The sequence below is a fragment of the Medicago sativa genome, chromosome 6 (genome assembly GCF_051527215.1).
Source record: "Medicago sativa cultivar Bolivia chromosome 6, Bolivia_mono, whole genome shotgun sequence".
Classification (NCBI taxonomy): domain Eukaryota; kingdom Viridiplantae; phylum Streptophyta; class Magnoliopsida; order Fabales; family Fabaceae; genus Medicago; species Medicago sativa.
In genome coordinates, this window is record NC_140754.1 from 77,139,377 (window position 1) to 77,161,483 (window position 22,107).

The window sequence follows — 22,107 nt, forward strand, 5'->3', positions numbered from 1 at the left end:
TTGTGAGAAGGTCATAGAAGTAGTTTGAGTATTCATCCAGGAGCGACTAAGATGTATCAGGATTTGAAGAGGTTGTTTTGGTGGCCTGAAATGAAGAAGGATATTGTAGAGTTTGTGTATGCTTGTTTGGTTTGTGAGAAGTCTAAGATTGAACATCAGAGACCGTCAGGTTTGATGCAACCGTTGTTTGTGCCAGAGTGGAAGTGAGATTGTATATCAATGGACTTTGTGGGAGCGTTGCCGAAGACTGCTAAAGGTTTTGATTCGATTTGGGTGATTGTTGATCGGTTGACGAAGTCGGCGCATTTTGTTCCTATCAAGACCGGTATGTCTGTGGCGAAGTTGGCTGAGATCTACATTAAGCAGATTGTTAGATTGCATGGTATTCCTTCTAGTATTGTGTCAGATCAGGATCCGAGGTTTACTTCTAAGTTTTGGGAGAGTTTGCAAGTTGCTTTGGGGACTAAGTTGAGGTTGAGTTCTGCTTATCATCCCCAGACTGATGGTCAGACAGAGTGGACTATTCAAAGTTTGGAAGATTTGTTGAGGGCTTGTGTGTTGGAGCAAGGTGTCAGTTGTGTCGAATGTTTACCATTGATTGAGTTTACTTACAACAACAGTTTTCATTCTAGTATCGGAATGGCGCCGTTTGAAGCTTTGTATGGTCGAAGGTGTAGGACTCCGTTATGTTGATATGAGTCAGGTGAAAGTGCTTTGTTAGGACCGAAAGTTGTGCAAGAGACGATCGAGAAGGTTAAGATGATCCAAGAGAAGATGAGAGCGTCTCAGAGTAGGCAGAAGAGTTATTATGATAAGAGGAGGAAAGACCTTGAGTTTCAGGTTGGTGATCATGTGTTTTTGAGAGTGAATCCTGTAACTGGCGTTGGTCGTGCTTTGAAGTGTCGGAAGTTGACTCCTCGTTTTGTTGGACCCTTTGAGATTGTTGAGAAGGTTGGGGTTGTAGTGTATCGGATTGCGTTACCACCATCTTTGTTGAATCTTCTTGATGTGTTTCATGTGTCTCAGCTGCGGAAGTATGTGTATGATGCGTCTCATGTGATCCAAGTGGATGAGTTGGAAGTGAGGGATAATTTGACCGTTGAGACTTGACCAGTTAGGATTGAGGATCGTGAAGTGAAACGTTTGCGTGGCAAGGAGGTCGTTTTGGTTAAAGTGATTTGGGTTGGACCGACTGGTGAGAGTGCCACTTGGGAATCAGAGAGTAGGATGAGGGTTTCGTATCCAGAGTTGTTTCCTTCAGGTAATTTTCGAGGGCGAAAATTCGTTTTAGTGGGGGAGAGTTGTAACAGCCCGATTTTCGCTAGTTTTATTTTATTATTTATTTGTGTGTGTTATATGTGTTTATATGTGATTATTTGCTTTTGTGTGTATTTTGGTTGGGATTCGTAGAATTCGGTGTTAGAAGGGTGTTTTAGTCATTTTGGACTTGGGGGCATTTTGGTCATTTTGAGAGTAGGGGTAATCTTGTAATTTAGTTGAGGATTATTTTTAGTACTTAGTGAGAGTTATTATTTCACCAAGTTACTAGAGAGTGTAGTAATTATTTTATTTACCGATAAGTTACCGTTAGTGAAGTAAGTCACAGTTAGTGATATATTATACCGTTAAGCGAGTAGTAACATTTCTTGAGGTTAGAATAGAAATGGGTTAGGCCCATTAAGGTTTGTGAGATAAACCAAATTAGATAGAGCATATATAAACTCTAGTTGTTGGTAAAGATGAGGTTTTACAAACATTTATCATTTCATTTCATTTGAGAAGTGAAGAGATAGAGGCTAGAGAGAAGAACAAGAACAAGGGTTAGAGGCAAGAGGGGATTCATCATCTAGGAGCTAAATTGAGGCTTGGGTTAGAGAATCTTGGTGTTAGAGGTAAGAGGGTTAGAATTCAACCATAATTCATAACTTTTCATCTCTACCCATTTTATGAAATTGATGAATTGAATCTAATTGTTGTAAATTCGTGCATGATTATTGTTGTTATGTTTGAGAACATGATTTGTATGATAATTGCATGTTAGTATGTGAATTAACATGTCCAAATGCATAGTTGTTGGTGCTTTGTGTTCTTGAGCCAATTTGATGAAAAATGAAGTTGTAGTGATGATTTGTGCATGAATTTGTGTTCATTAGTTGTTGTTGATGATTGTTGAACTGTTGGAACCAAATTATTATGACTGGAATTGTTGTTTATGGACTTGGGAAGAGATTTGTGGTTGTGTTGGTGTTTTGAGAAAATTTCATGATTTTGGTGAAATGAGTCAAATTGTTGTTTCTAATGCATGATTCATGTTTGTTTAAGTGTATTGAACCTATTTTGACCCATAAACATTTTCTGGAACGTGTTTTGGGAGTTGGGGATTTGAAAAATGGGATTTTGGGTGAAAAAGGTGTGAAAATCCGTAACTGCTGAAGAAATTCGCCAGAATTTCGCTAATAGCGCAGTGAGTTAATAGCGAAAATTGAGCTAATTGCAAAATTTCGCTAATAGCGCAGATTTCGCTAATAGCGAAATTGCCCAGAAACAACTTTTCTGTTTTGTTCGTTTTGAGCTTTTGGGGACCAATCCAATACTTCTAAAATGTTTCTTTGGACTTAATTAACCTCTGTTTACACCTTTAATCCTACTGGAACATGATTTGATTTGGTTTGGACTCGAATTTGTGAAATTGTCTAACTTTGGTAAAAACGGTCCAAACGTCGATCTTTCCGTAAACTCGTTTTCTCTCGGAGATTGAAGTAGGATTAGAGTTGTATAATGTTTATATGATTTCTAAAAATGGTTACGATTGGTTCCATCAAGTTTGAACTTGTTTTGCTTTGACAATGAGAGTTTTTGTGAAAAGTGATAAGGTGTGACGAAATTTGAGTTTTTCATGAATTCATCGTATTTGGCCGATGAAATGCTTAGGCTTAATTGCATGTTTGGTCCCTTATGTTTATTTTAGTTTTCAAGTTGGTCCCTTATGTTTTGAAAGTTTCAAGTTGGTCCCTTACGTTTTAAAAGTTTTCAAGTTGGTCCCTTACGTTTTGAAAGTTTCAAGTTAGTCCCTTATGTTTATTTTAGTTTTCAAGTCGGTCCAAAGCATAAGGGACCAACTTGAAAACTAAAATAAACATAAGGGACCAACTTGAAAACTAAAATAAACATAAGGGACTAACTTATTCCAACATGAGCAACGTTTTGGACCAACTTGAAACTTTTAAAACGTAAGGGACCAACTTGAAACTTTCAAAACGTAAGGGACCAACTTGAAAACTAAAATAAACATAAGGGACCAAACATGCAATTTATGTAACCTCTACTGCATATATATGTGACTTGTGAGAATACGTGGCATAGACAATTGAGCTTGTCTACTTGGTTTTGACTTAAATGCTCAATTACTTGAATTATTTTGACTTCGAGAGACGAATTGATTAAAAATGATTTTTGAGAGCCTTTTCCTTATCAACCTTTTTATGAATGGATTAATATGATTATGAGAGGATGTATGAATGGTTTTGAGTAAGGAATATGATGTTTGTGACCATATGTTGTATTTGTTCCTTTATTTGATTTGTGAGGGATTATGTGGAAATGTGGCAACTATATGTTGATTTATGTGAAGGTGATTGTTGGTGTATTTATGTGACAACTACATGTTGCTTGTGAATGTGTTGGTGATAGTATATATGTTATGTGGTGGATTGTTGTTGATTGCATATATACAAGTATTATTGATGTTGAGGTGAATTGTTTGTGTGAACATATGCATTGTAGTTGAGTCATATGTTCATGCATACATGACTGATGGTTGTGGATTTTATATCCAATTGAGGTGATTACGATGTTTTTGTTGCATCGAAGGTGACGACCTGGAGGTGTTTTGGTACCACATGCATCTAGATGAGTCTAGAGCCATTGCATAAATTGTTGGTGAATTGAATTGTATTGAGATGTGCTTGATGGTTGCATTTCTAATTGTAATGGTGAATTGAATTGTTAATTGTTAATTGTCAAGGTGAATTTGTAATATGTGTATGATACACTTATTAATATGAACTTGGAATGATGGTAATGAATGATATGAATGTTGTGAATACTTGTGAGTATGTGTATAATTTGTAAATCTTCATACTTGAATGTATCTTTCATTTCCAATGTTCTTATTATTTCTTTTTGGATTATGATGATGTAATGCTAACCCTTAGTGGTTTACCACCTACCTTTCTGTATGGACGGGTAGATGGAGTGCAGGATGCTTAGTTTGTTTGCTTGATGATGCCGAGGAGCGGAGTTCCTCTTTATATGCAAGTGTCTAGATTAGGGCTCTGATCTAGGGTAGTTCTTGCATGTTGGTTTTTATTTTTGGACTATGTATTTTGGAGTTGAGTTGGTACTTGTTATTTGAGATTTGGAGAATACATTGTATTATGTTGAGATTTGATGATGTTTAAGAATTATATGTATGTTCCGCTGCTATGTTATGTAACATGATCTTTATGCATGTATGTTTGAATTCGAAGACGCAGCATCTATTTCTAGAATATGTTTGTATATTCGCGCATTTTACCGCTATTAGAAATACGGTGTTACAGTTCCTCTCCAGCAAAGACCTCTGCAGGGTCCCATGTGCCCTACAGAGACACCTGAAGATGCTACACCATTCGGTGTACTCATTGGCAACTTGATCCGCACGGTTCAACGGCAGACGTCGTTAATCGAGGAACAGAACCGACGCCTAATAGATCTGGAGCAAACGCGCCCATCAGTTCGAGCCAAGGAGGAGGGTGCCCCCGTACGTAGCAGAGGAGGGAGCCCTCGTCGATCACGCTCCAGATCCCCACGACACTCGGTGAGCATCAGATCTCCAAGTTACACCGAAATATCAACCAAAAGGAGATCCCCCCGGCGATCTCCACCCAGGCGATCCCATCCCAGGCGGACTCCACCTAAGAGATCTCCGCCACGCCAAACTCCCCCAGGAAGATCATCGCCCAGACGCAAGGGGTGCTCTTGGTCATCCTCCAGTTCAGAGGACTCTCGGGATACCCGAACCGATCATAACGCTTACGGTCCGTTCACACGGCGTATCCGGGAAGCTCTTATTCCCCGTGGACTGGAGAAGCCTCCACAAATGGACTCGTACGACGGGACAACCGACCCGGACGAGCATATCGAGAACATAGAGGCGGTTCTCACCTACCGGTCGATGCAAGGCGCCGTCAAATGCAAGCTTTTCGTCACTACCCTGAGGTGAGGAGCTGTTAAGTGGTTTAAGAACTTGCGGAGAAACTCCATCAACTCATGGAGCGACCTCTGTCACAAGTCCACAACCCATTTCACCGCGTCTAGGACGCAACCAAAAATGGTGGCTTCCCTCGAAGCCATCATCCAAGGAAGAAACAAACCCCTCAGATACTACATCGAGAGGTTCAACAAAGAAGCCGTTCAAGTACGGGGTGAAGGGACTTAAAGAGGGGTTTTTCAAAATTTTAATCCTCTTTGCGGAAGAAATCCCATTGAAACGGATCTTGATTAGATCATTAATCACAAATCAAACAGAAACTTAAAATTCATGTGTTTACCTCTTGAAGAGCAGAACCTTTGTAGCAGAAATCTTTCTCATCACGAGCAAAGCAAAGCAGCGATGCCTCTACTCAGTCCACACGAACATAACTTCTCTGATGACCGGTGCTAGCCAATTCCAACGGAGATTCAGAGAGAATAGGTTTATATAGTGGCGGCTAGGGTTTCTAACTTTTAGAAATATGTTAAGTGTTTCAACAAAAAAAGTTCTCTAATGCTTCAACACAAGGGTTCTATTTATAGAACCACTTGTGTGGTCAGCAAGTCAAGCACTCAAGTACACTGTACCTTACGGTGCACCGTATCTCACTTAAACACACCGTACCTTACGGTGGACCGCGTTTCTCTATTTTTCGTAAATTAAATAATAAAGTCATATTTAATTATTTAATTACTAATAAGTCTTACTTATTATTTTATAAATAAGTCTCACTTATTTATTTTATAAATAAGTCTTACTTATTTATTTCTCTCATCTATCTGTCCTTTGTGTGTGACCCTATAGGTTCTCATAACGTTGGCAATAATATTAAATCACATATTTAATATTATAAATAGTGAGCGGTATCTAGCAACACATCACTGCTACCCAAGTGACGAGAATGTCATGTGATCTGACGAAACCTTTCTGTGATAATGATCATGTATATAATTACCCTTTTGCCCTCATGTCTATATTGAACACAAGGCATAGACCGTGTCATCCTTGTCTAGTTCAATATTGGGCCCGTAGACATTTCTCCTGTTATGTAGGAGGGGAAAATTCCATCTAGGTCACTCATGTCCCTCAGCATGATTCATGGAGTACCCATCAACCAACTTTATAGTCATCCTGTTACGGACAACGTTTGAATGGTGACAAAGCACTCGACTCCAACATCTAGGGTACATAGTGGTTTCAGGTCGAAGGGTGGAATACACCACTATCACTATGAGAATATCTTATGACACTTTTCATAACTTTTACTATGTAGTATTCTCATGGCGGGTCAATCCAATATAAATATTACTCCTAATATTTATATCTATGTGAAGACTTGATAACTTTTTATCCATGATTTGTGAGATGTGATCATCAGTCTACCCACATAATAGTCTCTATGCTTTAATGATATCCCACTTCTCAATAAAGCTTGACTACATATTCTTTAAGAATAGTTTCCTTATGTTTAACGGGGTCTCACAATTAAGTTATACTTAATGTTCCATTAAACGGACTAACTATTCTAGGGACTTTATTATTTCGAAACAAGACAAAATCAATAAAGAAATGCCTTATTATTTATATATTCACAATATATATTTATATCAACATCATGATACAAAGCCAAACCCAATCAATATAGATTGGCTATTAGGGCTTATTCCAACACGGGGTGCCGATGAAACAATGAAGCAGTACTTCATCACCAAAGGTCTGCGCGAAGGCACAAACGTGAATAAAGCTATCCGCCTTGATCACCCAAGGACTCTCAACGAGTTCCTAGTGATCGCCAAGATCTACATCGCCTACGAGGAAGAGCTGTACGCGGACAACCTTAACAAATCCAGGAAGGAGGAACTTGCCGCTGAAGCCTCCAAAAAGCATTCCACAAGAAAAAGAAGGAAGGTAAAGCTGCTCAGGAAAGCAAGAGGCCCAACAGTCACTTCACCGAGTACACTCCCTTGGCCATGTCAAGAGAGAAAATCCTTGCCGAGATCGCCATCGCCGATCTGAATGAAGCTGGCATCAAGCCACCAAAGGCTCCGTCACAGGAGAGGAAGGCGGTCGACAAGACAAAGTACTGTCGATTCCACAAATGCCACGACCACACCACCGATGACTGCATCCATCTGAAGGATGCCATTGAGCTCCTCATCCAGAGAGGTCGGCTCAAACAGTTCGTCAAGAACCCGGAGGCGGAAAGAAAGACCGTCGAGCTCATCGGTGACGGGTCTGAAGCTGGCAAAACCATCGCCATGTCTGTGGAACATCTCGGTGATTTCCCTTACAACGTGGAAATCACCCCTACTCATGCACATGGGAACAGTTCCCCACTGCCAACGTCATCACGGGAGGAACGTTGAACGTCTCCATGGGGAGCATGAAGAGGAAATTCATGGAACTCATGAGCGTCAACTTGCTGGCCCCCTCCAATCACGGAGGAAGGCCACCTTTGGCGTTCTACGATTCAGAACTTCCTGGTGGAGCCTCAAATTCCGCCATCCCTTTACTCGTACGAGCATCAATGGCCAATGCGGATGTCCGACGAGTCCTGACTGACACAGGGGCCTCATGCGACATCATGTACACCAGTCTGTTCAAAACTCTCCAACTAACGGAGAAAAACCTTTCTCCCCACGTTGGAAACAAACTCTACGGCTTCAAAGGCTCATCTACTCAGCCATGGGGATACGTGGAGCTGTTGGTCACCTTCGGTGAAAAGTAGGCCAAGAAAACTATCAAGATCCCATTCTTGGTAATCGATTGCCCTTCTCTCTATAACTGCATCATAGGGAGAACCGGACTCGCCCAACCTGGGGCTGCATGTTCAACCGCTCATCTGAAGTTGAAGTACCATGCAAAGGACGGCATCATCGCCTCCCTCAACGGAGACATCGAAGCTGCAAGAAGATGTTTCCTCCAAGTGAACAAGTCCCAGAACTCGGTTTCCCAGTCCAGCAAACCTGCTGAGGAAAAGGGGAAAGCTGCTGCGAGCACTCTGGACACCAACTTGGTCGAACTTGATCCCAGGTTCACCAAGGAAGACCTCAAGGAACAAGAACGGGAAAAGAAGGATCCGCTCAATGCGAAACTTCTTAGACCTGTTCCCGACGGTGAGTTCGAGCTGGTCCCCTTCGGAGACAACCCCTCGAAGAACTTCAAAATCGGCAAGGATCTTCCCGAACTTCTTAGAGCACAGCTGATCGCCTGCCTCAGGGAGAACTCTGACCTATTCGCATGGAGCGCAGACGACATGCCTGGAATCGACCCCAGCGTTGCTTGTCACCAGCTGACAGTAGATCCCGGAGTTAGCGCTGTAGCCCAGCGGCGTAGAAAGCAGTCTCCTGAAAAATCAGAGGCTGCAGAAAAAGCTGTAAAAGATCTCCTAGAGGCAAATCTTATTTCTGAGGCAAAATACACTACCTGGCTCTCCAATGTTGTACTTGTCAAGAAATCTAATGGAAAATGGCGTATGTGTGTTGACTATACCGATCTTAATAGGGCCTTCCCTAAAGAAGCATATCCTCTTCCTAACATCGATAAACTTGTGGATAATTCCTCCGGCTATAAACTTTTATCCTTCATGGACGCCTATTCTGGGTATAACCAAATACCCATGGTTGAAGAAGATAAAATGAAAACAACCTTCATGACCGAATCAGGGAACTATTACTACAATGTAATGCCTTTTGGTCTGCGAAATGTGGCGGCAACTTATCAGCGAATGATGAACAGAGTCTATGACAAGACACTTCTGGGCGATATCCTTGAAGTCTACATGGACGACATGATCGTAAAATCCCAGCTGGAGGTGGATCATGCCGCTCCCCTCAGAAGAGTTTTTGAACAAACTCCGAAGTACAACATGCGACTCAACCCAGAGAAATGCACCTTCGGAGTCCAAGCGGGTAAATTCCTTGGTTTCTACCTAATAGAAAGAGGAATAGAGGCGAACCCGGATAAATACTGTGCATTTACCGAGCTCCCAACGCCCCACTCTAAGAAATGTATCCAAACACTCAACGAAATGCTAACTACCCTCTCCAGATTCGTTGCAAAATCCGTTCAACATGCCCTTCCTGTCTTCAAGCTCTTGAGGAAAGAAACGAAGTTCGATTGGAAAGTGGAATGCGGGAACGCTCTGAAGCACCTCAAAGAGACCCTCTCGGCACCGCCCGTACTCTCGCGACCCGATCAAGGCGAAACACTGTACTTGTACCTATTCATCTCTTCTGACGCGGTAAGCGCCATGCTCATAAGAGAAACGACGGAGGGACAAAAACCAGTCTACTTCACCAGCAAAGCACTGTTGGGGCTTGAGACAAGGTACCAGAGGATCGAAAAGGTAGCTCTCGCGCTCCTCACAGCAGCCCGAAGACTAAGGCAGTACTTTCTAGCTCACACGGTGGTGGTCCGGACAGACCAACCCATTAGACAGATCCTGGGTCGCCCAGATGTAGCCGGTCGGATGATGAAGTGGTCACTCAAACTATCTGAGTTTGACATACATTACGAATCCAGAAAGGCACTGAAGGCACAGGTGTTCACCGACTTTCTCGCCGAGATGACTTTCCCAGCTGAGGATAACTCAGAGGAGTGGGCCGTCTTCGTGGATAGGTCATCCAACTCCAAGGGGAGCGGGGCCGGAATAATTGTGGAAAATAACAAAGGTATCGTTGTCGAAATCTCCCTCACTTTATCTTTCTCTGTTACAAATAACACTGCAGAATACGAGGCCTTCCTGTCTGGTTTACGAACCGCCCAAGACATGGGGGCCAGAAAGGTGAAAATCTTCACCGACTCACAACTCGTGGCTTCCCAAGTCACAGAAGAGTTCCAAGTAAAAGAAGACCATCTCCAAAAGTACGTTCAGTTAGTACTAGAGAAGATGAAAGAATTCGAAACTGTCAAAGTAACTCACGTTCCCCGCGAACAGAATACTCGAGCAGACATTCTTTCAAAACACGCAAGTACACGAATTGCGAACAGAAATAAGACCGTAATGCATGAGGTTCTCGACAAACCGAGCATCCAAGAAAAAGAAGCTCAACCGCGAGACATCAACTCGATCATCGGAATGGAAGATTGGAGGGGCCCTATATCTCGATACATAGAGAGTGGGGAACTTCCCTTTGACCCGAACGAAAAGACCAGGCTGAAACAAAGGGCTTGCTCATTCACTTTCGTGGAAGGGACCCTATACAAAAGGGGTCTCATAAAACCACTTATCAAGTGTCTGGGACCTAACGAGACCCAAGAAGTCCTCGCCGACATCCACGAAGGGATCTGCGGACAACACCTTGGTGCGAAAGCTCTCGCGAAAAAGGTCCTATGAGCCGGATATTACTGGCCTACCATGTTAAAAGACGCCCAAGATTACGTGAACCTATGCGACAAATGTCAGCGACACGGGGACATGCACCTAGCACCTCCCGCTGAACTAACGTCCTTAGTTTCCCCTTGGCCTTTTGTGTAACGCCCCACTTTATTTTAAAATTTATTATTATTATATTGAGTGTAGTGAGTAAGTGAATGGATTGATATTATTGTTGTTGCCTTGTTATTATGTTGTGAGTCGTGGTGAGAAATGATTAGAAAACTCAAAACAAAGAAAACTCAAAACTCAAAACAAAGAAAAAATATAGATAAAAGGTGACAGGTGTGCAAAAAGTAAGATTTAAATAAGTGGGGGAGGGGAAGAGCAAAAGAATAGTAACTAGCACTAGAAGAGTTTAAGAAGATGGTTGGCCCGAATATATATAGTACATTAGGAAAATAGATTGGTCGGTTTCTTTTTAGCTGAACGTGAAAGGAGAAAAGAGAGAAGCAGAGAAGAAATTAGAACCCTAGTTGCAAACAAGCCAAATCGGAGGTTTCAACCAACGAATTCGAGGTAAGGGGGAGAATCTATTCATCTTTAGGGTTTAATATTTTGTTGTGGGGCTGAAAAGGGGTTATAGTAGGAGTGTTGTTATGATGGTGATGAAGACGTTGTTGGGGTTAATTAGTTCTTGAGTTATGATTATTGTTATGAGGAAGAGTCCCACCGAGAACTATGATGAATGAATCTAAAAAATTGTTGTTGAAAGGGTGATATTAGGGGAACTTAGTTTTGAGATAAGGGTTAAGAACATGACTCTGAACGAGTGTAAAATTGGATAAGTTAATAGTGAATTAATGCACAAACAGTAGAGTAAACCAAGAGTGTTAGTCAGGGACAATTGGGGTGTGTTGGGATTGAGTTAAGAGGGTTAGAAGTGATTAATAGGAAGAAAATGCATTTTTGGATCGATTTTGGTCGAGTTTCTGTCAGCCAAAATTGGGCCCTGATTTAGGAAATCGGCCACCGTCTCTGGCTCAAAATTTTGAGTGTTTTGACTCTGTAAAAATCGGGCCCCGATTTTAAAAATCGGCCCCCGATTTTGTCAGCCCAACTTAACAAATAAAAACTGTATTTCTTAACCATTTTTCGTTTTGAACTGGGTTTTGGTGTAAACATGAAAGTTGTAGGTATGGACGTTAGCTTTCCAATGGTTTAGGTCTCACCTCAAGAGGACATCCAAAACGTGAATTATGATCAAAATACTACACAGGGGTCAGCACGGTCATGTGATCTGTCTAGGTTTAGGAAAACCAATCTTTCCACCATTCTCTGTACCGAATTGGATTTAGGTCTCTTCATGAAAGATGTAGATAAAGGTGTTAGATTTAATTTAACATCGGATGGAATCCATTAGTCCCTCTAAGACTTGAGTTATGATTTAAGCACCGCACCTGGGTCATGATGCGTTGTTAAGGAAATTTTAGTACGATCCTTTTAGTGGACTCTTCAACATTTATAAAAGTAGTAGTGATTTTAAGAAATCCATTAGGGTGTAAAGTAAATGTAAGTACCCCTAAATTACATATATAGATGAGGGAGTGAGTTCGAGCATAAGTAAAAGTGATTGCCTCAAGATAATAACAAGCTTACTTATGAACCGAAGATAATAGTCTATGAGAAATTAAGAATGTCAAGATGACTTGGAAATAGGAAGTGAAAGATAATATGGATGACTCTACGAGGAATATTGGTAGATGGGTAAACGCTTAAATTAGGATAGAGAATGGTGTATATTATTAGGATGAAAGTTGTAGTGAAAGAGAGAACGAATGAAGAGGGTAGATTCCAAATGTAGTAATGAATAACAAAGGAATGTGATGTGTACATATGCTTGTGTAAGATGTTGTTTAAAGATGAGAGGTTACTGTCGTAGGATGAAGATCTATGTTGATATGATAAATGTTGAATGGTGATGATGAATGATGTAATAAATGATGTTTGTGAATGACGAGTAATGCTGATGACGCATCTTGTTTAGGGTGACGAGTAAATGATGAAGTGGGTTATGTTGTTAGTAGGACTAAAATCATTGGGTAACGTCGGTGGTGATAATAACAGTGAGAAAAGATATCCAGTTAACTAAGGTTTATAGGACGATAATTTAATAGAGCAAATAGTGTGGATACATGGTGAGTCTAAAAACACACTATTTAGTAAAAAGGGGTATAAGACGATGATAAAATGGGATATGAAGTAGGTGCTCGTCCGAGTAACTGATGAGGTTATACATAATCTCCTTAAACCAATAATGAGTTTAGGAATACCGTTAAGTGAAAGAGTAAAAGAGCGAAGGTATTTAAAGAACTTAAGATGAATGTTGGATAGTAACGTATAAGATGTAAAAATTAATAGAGAATATAGAAGTCTAATTTAGATGATTGTAAACGATGAGCGGGTCGTTAAGCCGAAATGTAAGGGAAGATTAGGAGTTGTATATTAAGTAATGAAATATAATAGGAATGATGATATTGATGAATAAGACGGTGATCGATTAGAAAGGAGCAAGATGAATATGAAAGATGATAAGAGTTAATAGTTATAATGGTTGACGATAATAATAACAACTAGTATCGGGAGAATGAAACCTTGGATTATAATATAGTCTTAGTGAGGGAAGTTGCTGAAGTCGAAATTCATGTTAAGGTGAGATAATAACTTTGAATTAGAACGGAGTTAAGAATTAGGGGAATGGGTGATGCATAGATGACTACGAACACGAGAACAAAGTAATAAGATATAAAGTTGTTTTATTGAGAAGAATAAGTATGAAGGAGTTAATGACGATGGTGAGGTACGACCTAGTTGTAAAGAGAGGAGACGTTATATGTAATGGTAATGAACAAGTAATATCTTTAGACTATGAAAGAGGAATAGAGTATGATATCAGGATAAAGTATATAGATGGCCTAGAATAGATGAGAGAATAGAGCACGTCTGTGAGATGAATAATACAATAAAATAAAGGGATGTTGACGTAGAATGAGTCACACGTAAGGTGTAGATTAATGAAAAGATAGGGTGGGGATATAAACGGATGATAGAGAGTAATGATGAGGAGTCCTACAACTGTGATAGAGATTGATGACGATTAATATTATACATAGTTAAAAAAATTACTATGATGGGAAATGATTTTTTTATAATAGAATAATGATGAGAATGACGGTGTCTATGTTGTTGTGATGATGATATTGTTGATGTTTATTTATGATGATGATGAGAGTGGTGATGATGTTTTGTGTGCTTGCATTAGAGTCGTGCATTTTAGTGGGAGTCTTGCATTAATATGTGGGCTATGTGATTGAGTGTATACTTGTAATACTTGTTGATTTTAATTCTACGCGTCAATTTAGAGTCTAGAGCATGATGTGTTGCATTGTTATGTAGTGAAGTCCAGTAACATACGTCTGGCAAATTATGCAGTGAAAGTCCAGTAACATACCTCTGACAAATTATGTAGTGAAAGTTCAGTAACATACCTCAGGCAAAATATGCAGTGAAAGTCCAGTAACATAACTCTGGCAAAATGACGAGTAGGTGTGGTACCACATTCATATAGGTCGATAGGAGAGTCCATACGCATATATATGATGATGTTTTGTGCTTGGTGGTTGTAAGTGTGTAAATGATGTGTGTAGTGAATTGTGAAAAGAAGAGATTATACATAATAACTGTTGAGAGTGAAGATATGGTGGAGATTATATTATTCTGATATTTCTTTGATATGTGTGTTTTTCCCTATTATTTTGTTATGGCAGGATTTCTCACCCCTTATTTTGTTGTGTTGTTTTGTGTATGGTGGCTGTACCTTGAGTACAGATACTCAGGTTGACAAGGAGTAGCTATGGGACGTTTTAGAAGGTGGAGATGATGGGATGCCCTCTGTTTAGTTCTGTAATTTAATAGGTGAATAAGCATGTAGTCGCTATGAGCTCTGATATTGTAACACTAAGGTTGGGGATGACGATTTAATTTTTAATTACATTTCGAGTTGAATCTTGGAAACCTTGTTATGTTCCTATTTATGATTATTGAACGACAAGTATGAATTTATTAATGTGATCGGTGAATAATTTTCTTCTTCTCTAGTGGATTTATTTTAAAAGAAAACAATTTATTGTTATTTTGTGATATAATGTCGAGTTTTGTAACATCCTCACTATTAAATATATTCTATTTATTTAATAATTATCGTTGGGAAATAGGGTGTTACATTTTGCATGGTGGGGCATCGACCTTCTGGGACCATTCCCTAAAGCCACCGGACAGCTGAAATACCTAGTGGTCGCCATCGACTACTCAACAAAGTGGATCGAAGCCGAACCACCAGCTAAGATCACAGCTAAAAACGTACTCCGTTTCTTCAAAAGAAACATCCTAACGAGGTTTGGAGTACCAGCTCTAGTCGTATCCGACAATGGTACACAGTTCACGGACCAAAGGTTCCAGGACTACCTAAGGAACATCGGCATAAAACAAAGCTTCACCTCCGTAGAACACCCTCAAGCCAACGGCCTGGCCGAGGCCGTAAACAGGGTCATTCTAAGAGGGATACGAAGAAGGCTAGACACGGCCAAAACACAGTGGGCTAAAGAGTTACACGCGGTCCTCTGGGACTATAGAACTACTCCCAACTCCACCACTGGCAAGTCACCTTTTCAGCTCACTTACGAGATGGAAGCAGTCATACCAATTGAGTTGACACAACTCACTTGGCGAACTGACGCCAACATCGACTTCCTGACCAACACAGCCAATCTGCGCAAAGAGCTCGAATTCGTCGACGAAGTCAGAATAAACACTACCTTGCGGGAGGCAGCACTAAAGGCAAAAATCGCTGCTCGCCACAGCAAGAGAGTCAGAAAAAGGGAATTCGAAGTGGGCGATCTCGTTCTTCGGCGAAACCAAAAGGATACCGAAGAAGGGAAATTAGCCGCCAACTGGGACGGGCCCTTCAGGATCCGAATGAAGACCAGAACGGGAGCTTACGGACTCAAAGACCTCCATCAAAACGCAATTCCAAGGACTTGGAATGCAGAAAAACTCAAAAAGTATTACACTTAGATGACAGACAACGCGAATTTACTCTAACGTACATACTCAGTTCTACGCAACGAACTTCACACTCTCCAACGAGCAAATAAACGGAAGAGGAAAGTTTTGCCACTCCGAATCCAAAAAGAAAAAGGATGAGAGAAATTCTCTCACTCCTCAGTATGTACGCTTACCGCTGCGACATCACTGCTCGGCATGTTAGGTAGAACCCCAGCTCGCGATGGGTGATTCACGCCTCAGTGCGTTGAACTTAGAACGATTTATTCGTTCATCCGCTGTTACACGTCCGAAACACAACTTTGGACATACATTCAGATAAATGATCTCTTGGATGTGCAATACTTCTAACTAATTCCCCGCGTAAACAATTGGAAACCTCCTGCCCAAACTCTTCCTTGCAAAACAACGCAAAGGTAAAACTTTCCAAACAAAATTACCTGGGAAGAAAAGGGCAAAACTTTGCTTTCATCAAGTCAAAGTGACAAGAAGCCAGGCGGGCATGCTAAACTCTCCAGTCATTAAATCACTTCGTCGAAATAATGACTGCGGGGGTAGTCCATCCCACCACAGCAAAAAGCACTCCGGCTTAAAAACCTCGCACTTCAAAAGCGAGTAACAATACAAAACGAACAACTAAGAGCATACGAATTATTGCAGTCTGTGAAACACACAAGATAGATAGTTCACTCTCAACAAATACTTCAAACAGTATTAAAAAGCCTCACAAGACGAGCAATCAAATTCAAAATATTATACTTGAAAGCAAATCATACATTTCAGACAAGTGTAATTGAGAATAATGCAACTATATTATAAAAAGGGCTAAAAACCACTAAGGGCGCACAATGTCATTACAAACTTGGTTGTTGAAGAAAAATTAATTACAAAGGCCTCATCAGGCAAGGGCGTCATCAACATGCCCATCATTTTCTTCCAGGTCGGGGGGCGGAGTAATCACCTCGTCTTTCACCTCACTGAGGGGATGAATTCCTTCGACGTTCGGCTCGATACCCAGGTTCACCACCCTCAGCTGAGCCACGACCCGATCGAAGCCAAGCCAGACGGCGTCCACCAAGCTTCCTTCCAGCTCACCAATACTATCCATAAGGCCGGCACGCCGTAGGACCGCAAGGTCTTCCGCCTCATCCTCTCCAGGGAGGTCCGCCTTCTTCAGAGCTTCCTCCAACGACGCCTTCTCCTCAGCCAGCTTCCGTGAGGAATCGGTTGCTTGCTCAAGAGCAGTATGAGCCTATGACGGTTGCTCCTTCAGGACAACCAGTTGACGGTCACGCTCTTCCGCGACAGACCTCTTGCTTCATTGATCCTCCTCAAGAGCAGAAACCTTAGCGGTCAGAGCATCCCTCTCCCGCACCAAAGCATCGACCCGAACCTCACCCTCAAGCGAAGCATTGTTCAGGGCAGCAGCGACCTCCAAGGCCTTCATAGTGGCAATAACCCCGTCGGTTATTGCCTTAATCCGGCCAGCAGGGCCCAGATCCTGGATAATCTTCAGCTCGGGGTCATCCAAGAAAAGGGTCGACTGGGGACCGCACAGCTCCGGTTCAGACAATACCTTTGGAAGCTGGAGGAAGTCTCCTTTCTCAGAGCGGACAGGAACAGCCTTGATCGGCGTGATTGGGTCCTCAGAAGACACTCTCACCCTCTGCCTCTTCGCAGAATCCTGCACCAGCTCCTCAGAAGGCTTATCACCTTCCAAGTCCACCACAGGACCAGAGGTTGAGTCGGGGCCAGAACCAGCTACAAGGTGGTCCAGAGATTGAACGTTCTTGCGCTTCTTCTTGGCCGAGATTTTCTTACTCGCCGCATTCACTAGAGCCCCCAAATCTTTCATTTTTACTGCAACACAAAGATAAGGAAATTTTATCAGTTAGGGGAAACAAAGCAAGAATGTGGCAAGAAAGCAAGCAGTCGAAAAACAAAAAGAAATTAAACTACCAAGGCAGGCTTCAAAATCCTCAGAAGTCAACAACTTATAAGTATTGATGAGGCAGGGCTCTGTTACTGGGGTCCCATCCGCACTCATCACAGGGTTCCCCCGTTTATCAGTCTTAACCCTCCGTGGGAGAGACTGAACGAAGGCCCAAAGTTGTTGACGCAGGAGTCTGTTATACCCTAATTTTGGACCTAAAATTACTACCTTCATTCTTTTCTTGCATTTCAAGTCATTTGAACTGTCTCTGATCAATTACATCTTTCTCTGCATTTTATTTCAATGTTATTTGCAAAATTCATGAAAAAGGGCATTTTAGTCATTTCCTATGTTAAAATTTCTTTCAATCTTTGAAAAATTGTTTGAGTCTTTTCAACTGGATTGAATAAGTCCTTATTTCAATTCTATGTCAAAATCCATTTCAAGAAATTGCATTTGAAGTCATTTTGAGTCAGTTTAGCCCCTAGGGGCATTTTAGTCTTTTCACGTGTTAAAACTCTGTTTAGTTCCTAAAAGTTGTCTCTGAGTCTTTTCAATATACTTGTATAAACTTTTGCTTAATTTCCTGTTAAAAATCCATTTTAAAATTGCATCTGAGTCATTTTTTAGTTGTTTTAGTCCCCAGGGGCATTTTGGTCATTTCACACGAAATTTCGGCAGAGAGAGGTTACTTTAAAGTACCTCATTTTGGTAATTGGTTCATTTTAGTCCGTTTTGTCAATTTTAATCGTTTCACTTTACGTTATTTTCCATTTTGTCAATTTTAATTCAATTTTATTTTAATTTCATTTTAATCCTAAAAAATTCTAAAATTGCATTTTAGCCCCTTTGTGTCATTTTATTTTAGGTCCTTTTAATTTTAGGTCAAACTTTTAGGTCAATTGCAGTCCAGTCCTTTATCATTTTAAAATTCGTTTTCCAGTCCTTTTTCTAAAAATTGCAGGTTGGTCCCTAACTTTCCAGAAATTGCAAAGAGGCCCCTAAGTCTAAATTGGTCCAAGTTCGAATTAAACAAAGTCCAGAACAGGTGTCACAAGCTCATTGGTCCAGAATGTCACGCCTGGCCTATAAATAGAGGCCAACTCATCAATGCAACAGAAGAATCACCATTCCAGAAATGACACATCATCAAAAAAGCCCTAACAAACTTTCTCTCTCTCAACCACCACAGAAACCACCGTAACAAACTCTCAACCATCACAGAAACCACCGTAACAAAATCAGAAGCAATTTTAACCACCACAATTCATCACACATTCATATCAATTTCACCACAAAGACTCAATTCAACAATTGCTACACAAGATTGATTCGGATTCATAGAAGATTCTCAAAAAAGTGTTCATCACTGAATCTTCACCTTCGCAATTCGAGCAAAGTTTCGTCGAAGACGAATTTACGATCACGAAGGGTTTGGAAGAAGTGAGAAGAAGAGAACTGAAGCAAATCCTGAACTAGTGAAGAGGAAAAGAACGAAGAACACCGATTTATTTTCGGTTCATCTTACCAGAAGCTTTCGCAGGATTTGTTCGTTCGAATCTCCAAACAAATTCAGGTAAACACGTGAAAAACCTTCTCATTTTTACTTTAAATCTTCATCGAAGGTTCATAGGCCAAAATAAATGGTGAAACAACGTGGATTAACAAGTTCGAAACTTGTTCGTACGAAAAAGATCGAAAAGAATTGAAAAAGTTCGATACGAAACCCTAAAGATGTAAATCCTCAAAGATTCACCGTTTATTTTCCAAATCAGAGTTCAAATCCATAATCAGCATAGAAAATAGGTTAGATTAGGGTTTAGTTTCAAGAAGATTAGAAAAAGTTTGAAACCCTAGAAACCGAAAGTTCAAGTTCCGATCTACGTTGTTTCAGCTACAATTTCTTAAAAATAACCTTGGATCTGTAAACTGGAGAGGAAGACGAACGTTTCTGGGTGTTCAATTTAAAAAGTTAGCATCGGTTCGTCGGAGAAGATGAAGATTCCGATGAATCTTTATCTTCCACCGCCGTCCTCCGCCGTCCTCTCCAGTTTCAGGCGAAGTTAGGGTTTAGAGAGAGAAGAGAGAAGAACGAGTGAAGAGAGAGAATGAGAAGTGAGAAATGAATTAGACCGGTCACTAGGCATTTATATAAGCCCTTGGACCGGTCTGGTTCATTTGGGTCGCTTCCTTTCGTTTCCTGGCCGTTGGATCTAGGGTTGATCCATCTGGATCAATCCAACGGCCCCTGAATTCCCTGAGAATCCAAGATCCATGCAGGTTTGGGTTGGGCTTAACTCCTTCATTCGTTTTGGATTTCCTGCTATGTGCACCACTGGACCTTGCTTTTTACACCTCCTGCATGTCAAATTTTTGTGCAAAAATTCCAAATAAATTTCCATGAGTTCTTGATATTTTTATTGATGTTTTTATAATATTTTTGCATAATAAAATTTGATAAAAATATGTGTATTAATTCTTGTTACTTGTTTACTTTTCTTGTTAATTTTTGAGGAACTTTGCTATGATTTTGATCATGATACATTGATGCATGATATGGGTACTTAATATGTGATTTTAAGATGTGTTTGCCACTGTTTTGTTATGTTCACTCCACTGTTGTATGATTGATTTGCTAGTTTCTTGTTTTGCAAGTCTTGTGAAAACAAAGTGTCAAATGTGTAAAAAAATGTATCATACCTTTTGACTTGAGTATATTCCTATAATTCCCATGTTATGGCTACAATAAAACTCTTTGAATACTACCATAATAAGGAAATTATAGGTCATGTACTTATTGAGAGGTTATGGTGAATTTTTTACTACATTTTGACACTTTTATTCTTGTCATTTTTACTATTCTTTGTTTAGTATATCCTTGTCTATCTTTCTATCATTTTGTGCCTTAAATTCACTAACCATTCTACTTCATATTTCATACATCATGAGCATTCCATACTTCATCTCCTCCTTCACTTTATTTCTTGTACATTTAAATTTTTACCAAGACTTAGAATGTAACATTTAGGAATTCGTGTACTTTACTTTCATGCAATTTAAATTCTTGCAAGACCATAGAATGTATCTAGGCCAATGATGTAAAGGACAATGGACTCTAATGATGTACACCGACACAAGCACCGACACATGCACACACATCACTTTAGGTATATGGCTAGGATATGCATGTTTAGATGTATGTTTAGGATTGTATGTTTAGATGAATGCTTAGGCTTTACACTTAGAAAAACCTCTTTTCAAAAAAATATGAACAACATCACTCAAATTCTTTTTTCATAATAAACCTTGGGATCCAAAATCCCATTGTATTCTCTTTTATTTTCTTAATCAAATTTTAATGAATTTTAATCATACTTTGACTTTCATTTTGCAAAATAACTAATTCCACCTCACTATTTTCCAATCTTATGCCCTTGAGGCCTCTTTTCCTCATTCTTTAAAAATCCAATTTTCAAACTTAAAATCAATCAATAAAAACAAAAATATTTTTGAGAGAGAACTACAGTGGATTTGATCCCTTAAACGGGTACGTAGGCAAGGAAACAATATTCCTTCAATTCAACTAAAATAAAAATTCAAACACATTCTTCTCCCTCCAAATTCTTCACTTAGTAAACTCTTAGGTGTAAATGTCATTTTCAAATAGCACTTAAAAATAAAGCGCGCGCGTAGAAAAATAAAGACGGTTCCTATAGGATACTATAGTCGTTATGGGTGCCTAACACCTTCCCGTAGCGAAAACAACTCCCGGACCTCGATTCTCAAGGGTTTTGCTTACTTTTTCCCTTCCAAGAAAAAATAAGATATCACCGGTTAAAAAGGTTCAAACGTAATCAATGTTTGACACCCGAAAACCAAGATAAAACAGCTGGCGACTTCACTGGGGAGATTCGAGAGTTACGCCTAGTCTTTATTTCCACGCTTGCGCTCTTTTTTACTTGCTTCTTTTACTTGCTTCCTTATGTGAATAAATGTTTAATTTCTTGCAAACGTGTGGGGTGAGAATATCAAAAGTCCTGCACCCGGGCTGAGTGAACTTAGGATTTAGGGGGGATATAATCGACAATTCATTCCGGGGGTTGCCTCGTGTTTTGGATTATGCGATCAATCCCGCATAGCTGAGGCATTTTGGGGGTGATCAATCCCCATCCATGGCCATTTTCTAGGACGTAGTGCGGAGGCTAAACCGAGTGTTGTCTCGAGTTTTAGTCGTCACGCTATGCTACACTCAAGTTAGACCTTCTTACGCATAATCATGGAGCGAGTGTTGTCTCGTGACACCGTGATCTACGTTGGAGAGGTTGCAACTTGGGAACCTTTTTTAGAACCCGGTTACTATTATCCTAAAGCCCTAGTTTCACCGGACATCGTGTCCACCCGTGACTCCTTGACTTTGAACTTCAACCCACCATGTTTTCTCCG

The 22,107-nt window shown here is 40.4% G+C and overlaps 2 protein-coding genes and 1 long non-coding RNA gene across 3 annotated transcripts; 2 read left to right on the top strand and 1 right to left on the bottom strand.

Annotated features, from left to right (window-relative positions):
* Positions 1-1,757: 1,757 nt before the first annotated feature.
* LOC146916966 (uncharacterized) lies at positions 1,758-4,530 on the top strand. Its single transcript, XR_015014088.1, has 2 exons — positions 1,758-1,892; positions 4,250-4,530. It is a non-coding gene; the product is annotated as an uncharacterized LOC146916966 (long non-coding RNA).
* Positions 4,531-7,667: 3,137 nt separating this feature from the next.
* Positions 7,668-10,631, top strand: LOC146916967 (uncharacterized). The gene is made up of 3 exons (XM_085721781.1): positions 7,668-8,010; positions 8,089-8,735; positions 9,018-10,631. The coding sequence occupies exons 1-3, from the start codon at positions 7,668-7,670 to the stop codon at positions 10,629-10,631; spliced, it is 2,604 nt and encodes an 867-aa protein (XP_085577907.1).
* Positions 10,632-16,629: 5,998 nt separating this feature from the next.
* LOC146916968 (uncharacterized) lies at positions 16,630-17,586 on the bottom strand. The gene is made up of 2 exons (XM_085721782.1): positions 17,077-17,586; positions 16,630-16,983 (listed from the first exon to the last, which is right to left on the bottom strand). The coding sequence occupies exons 1-2, from the start codon at positions 17,584-17,586 to the stop codon at positions 16,630-16,632; spliced, it is 864 nt and encodes a 287-aa protein (XP_085577908.1).
* Positions 17,587-22,107: the final 4,521 nt, after the last annotated feature.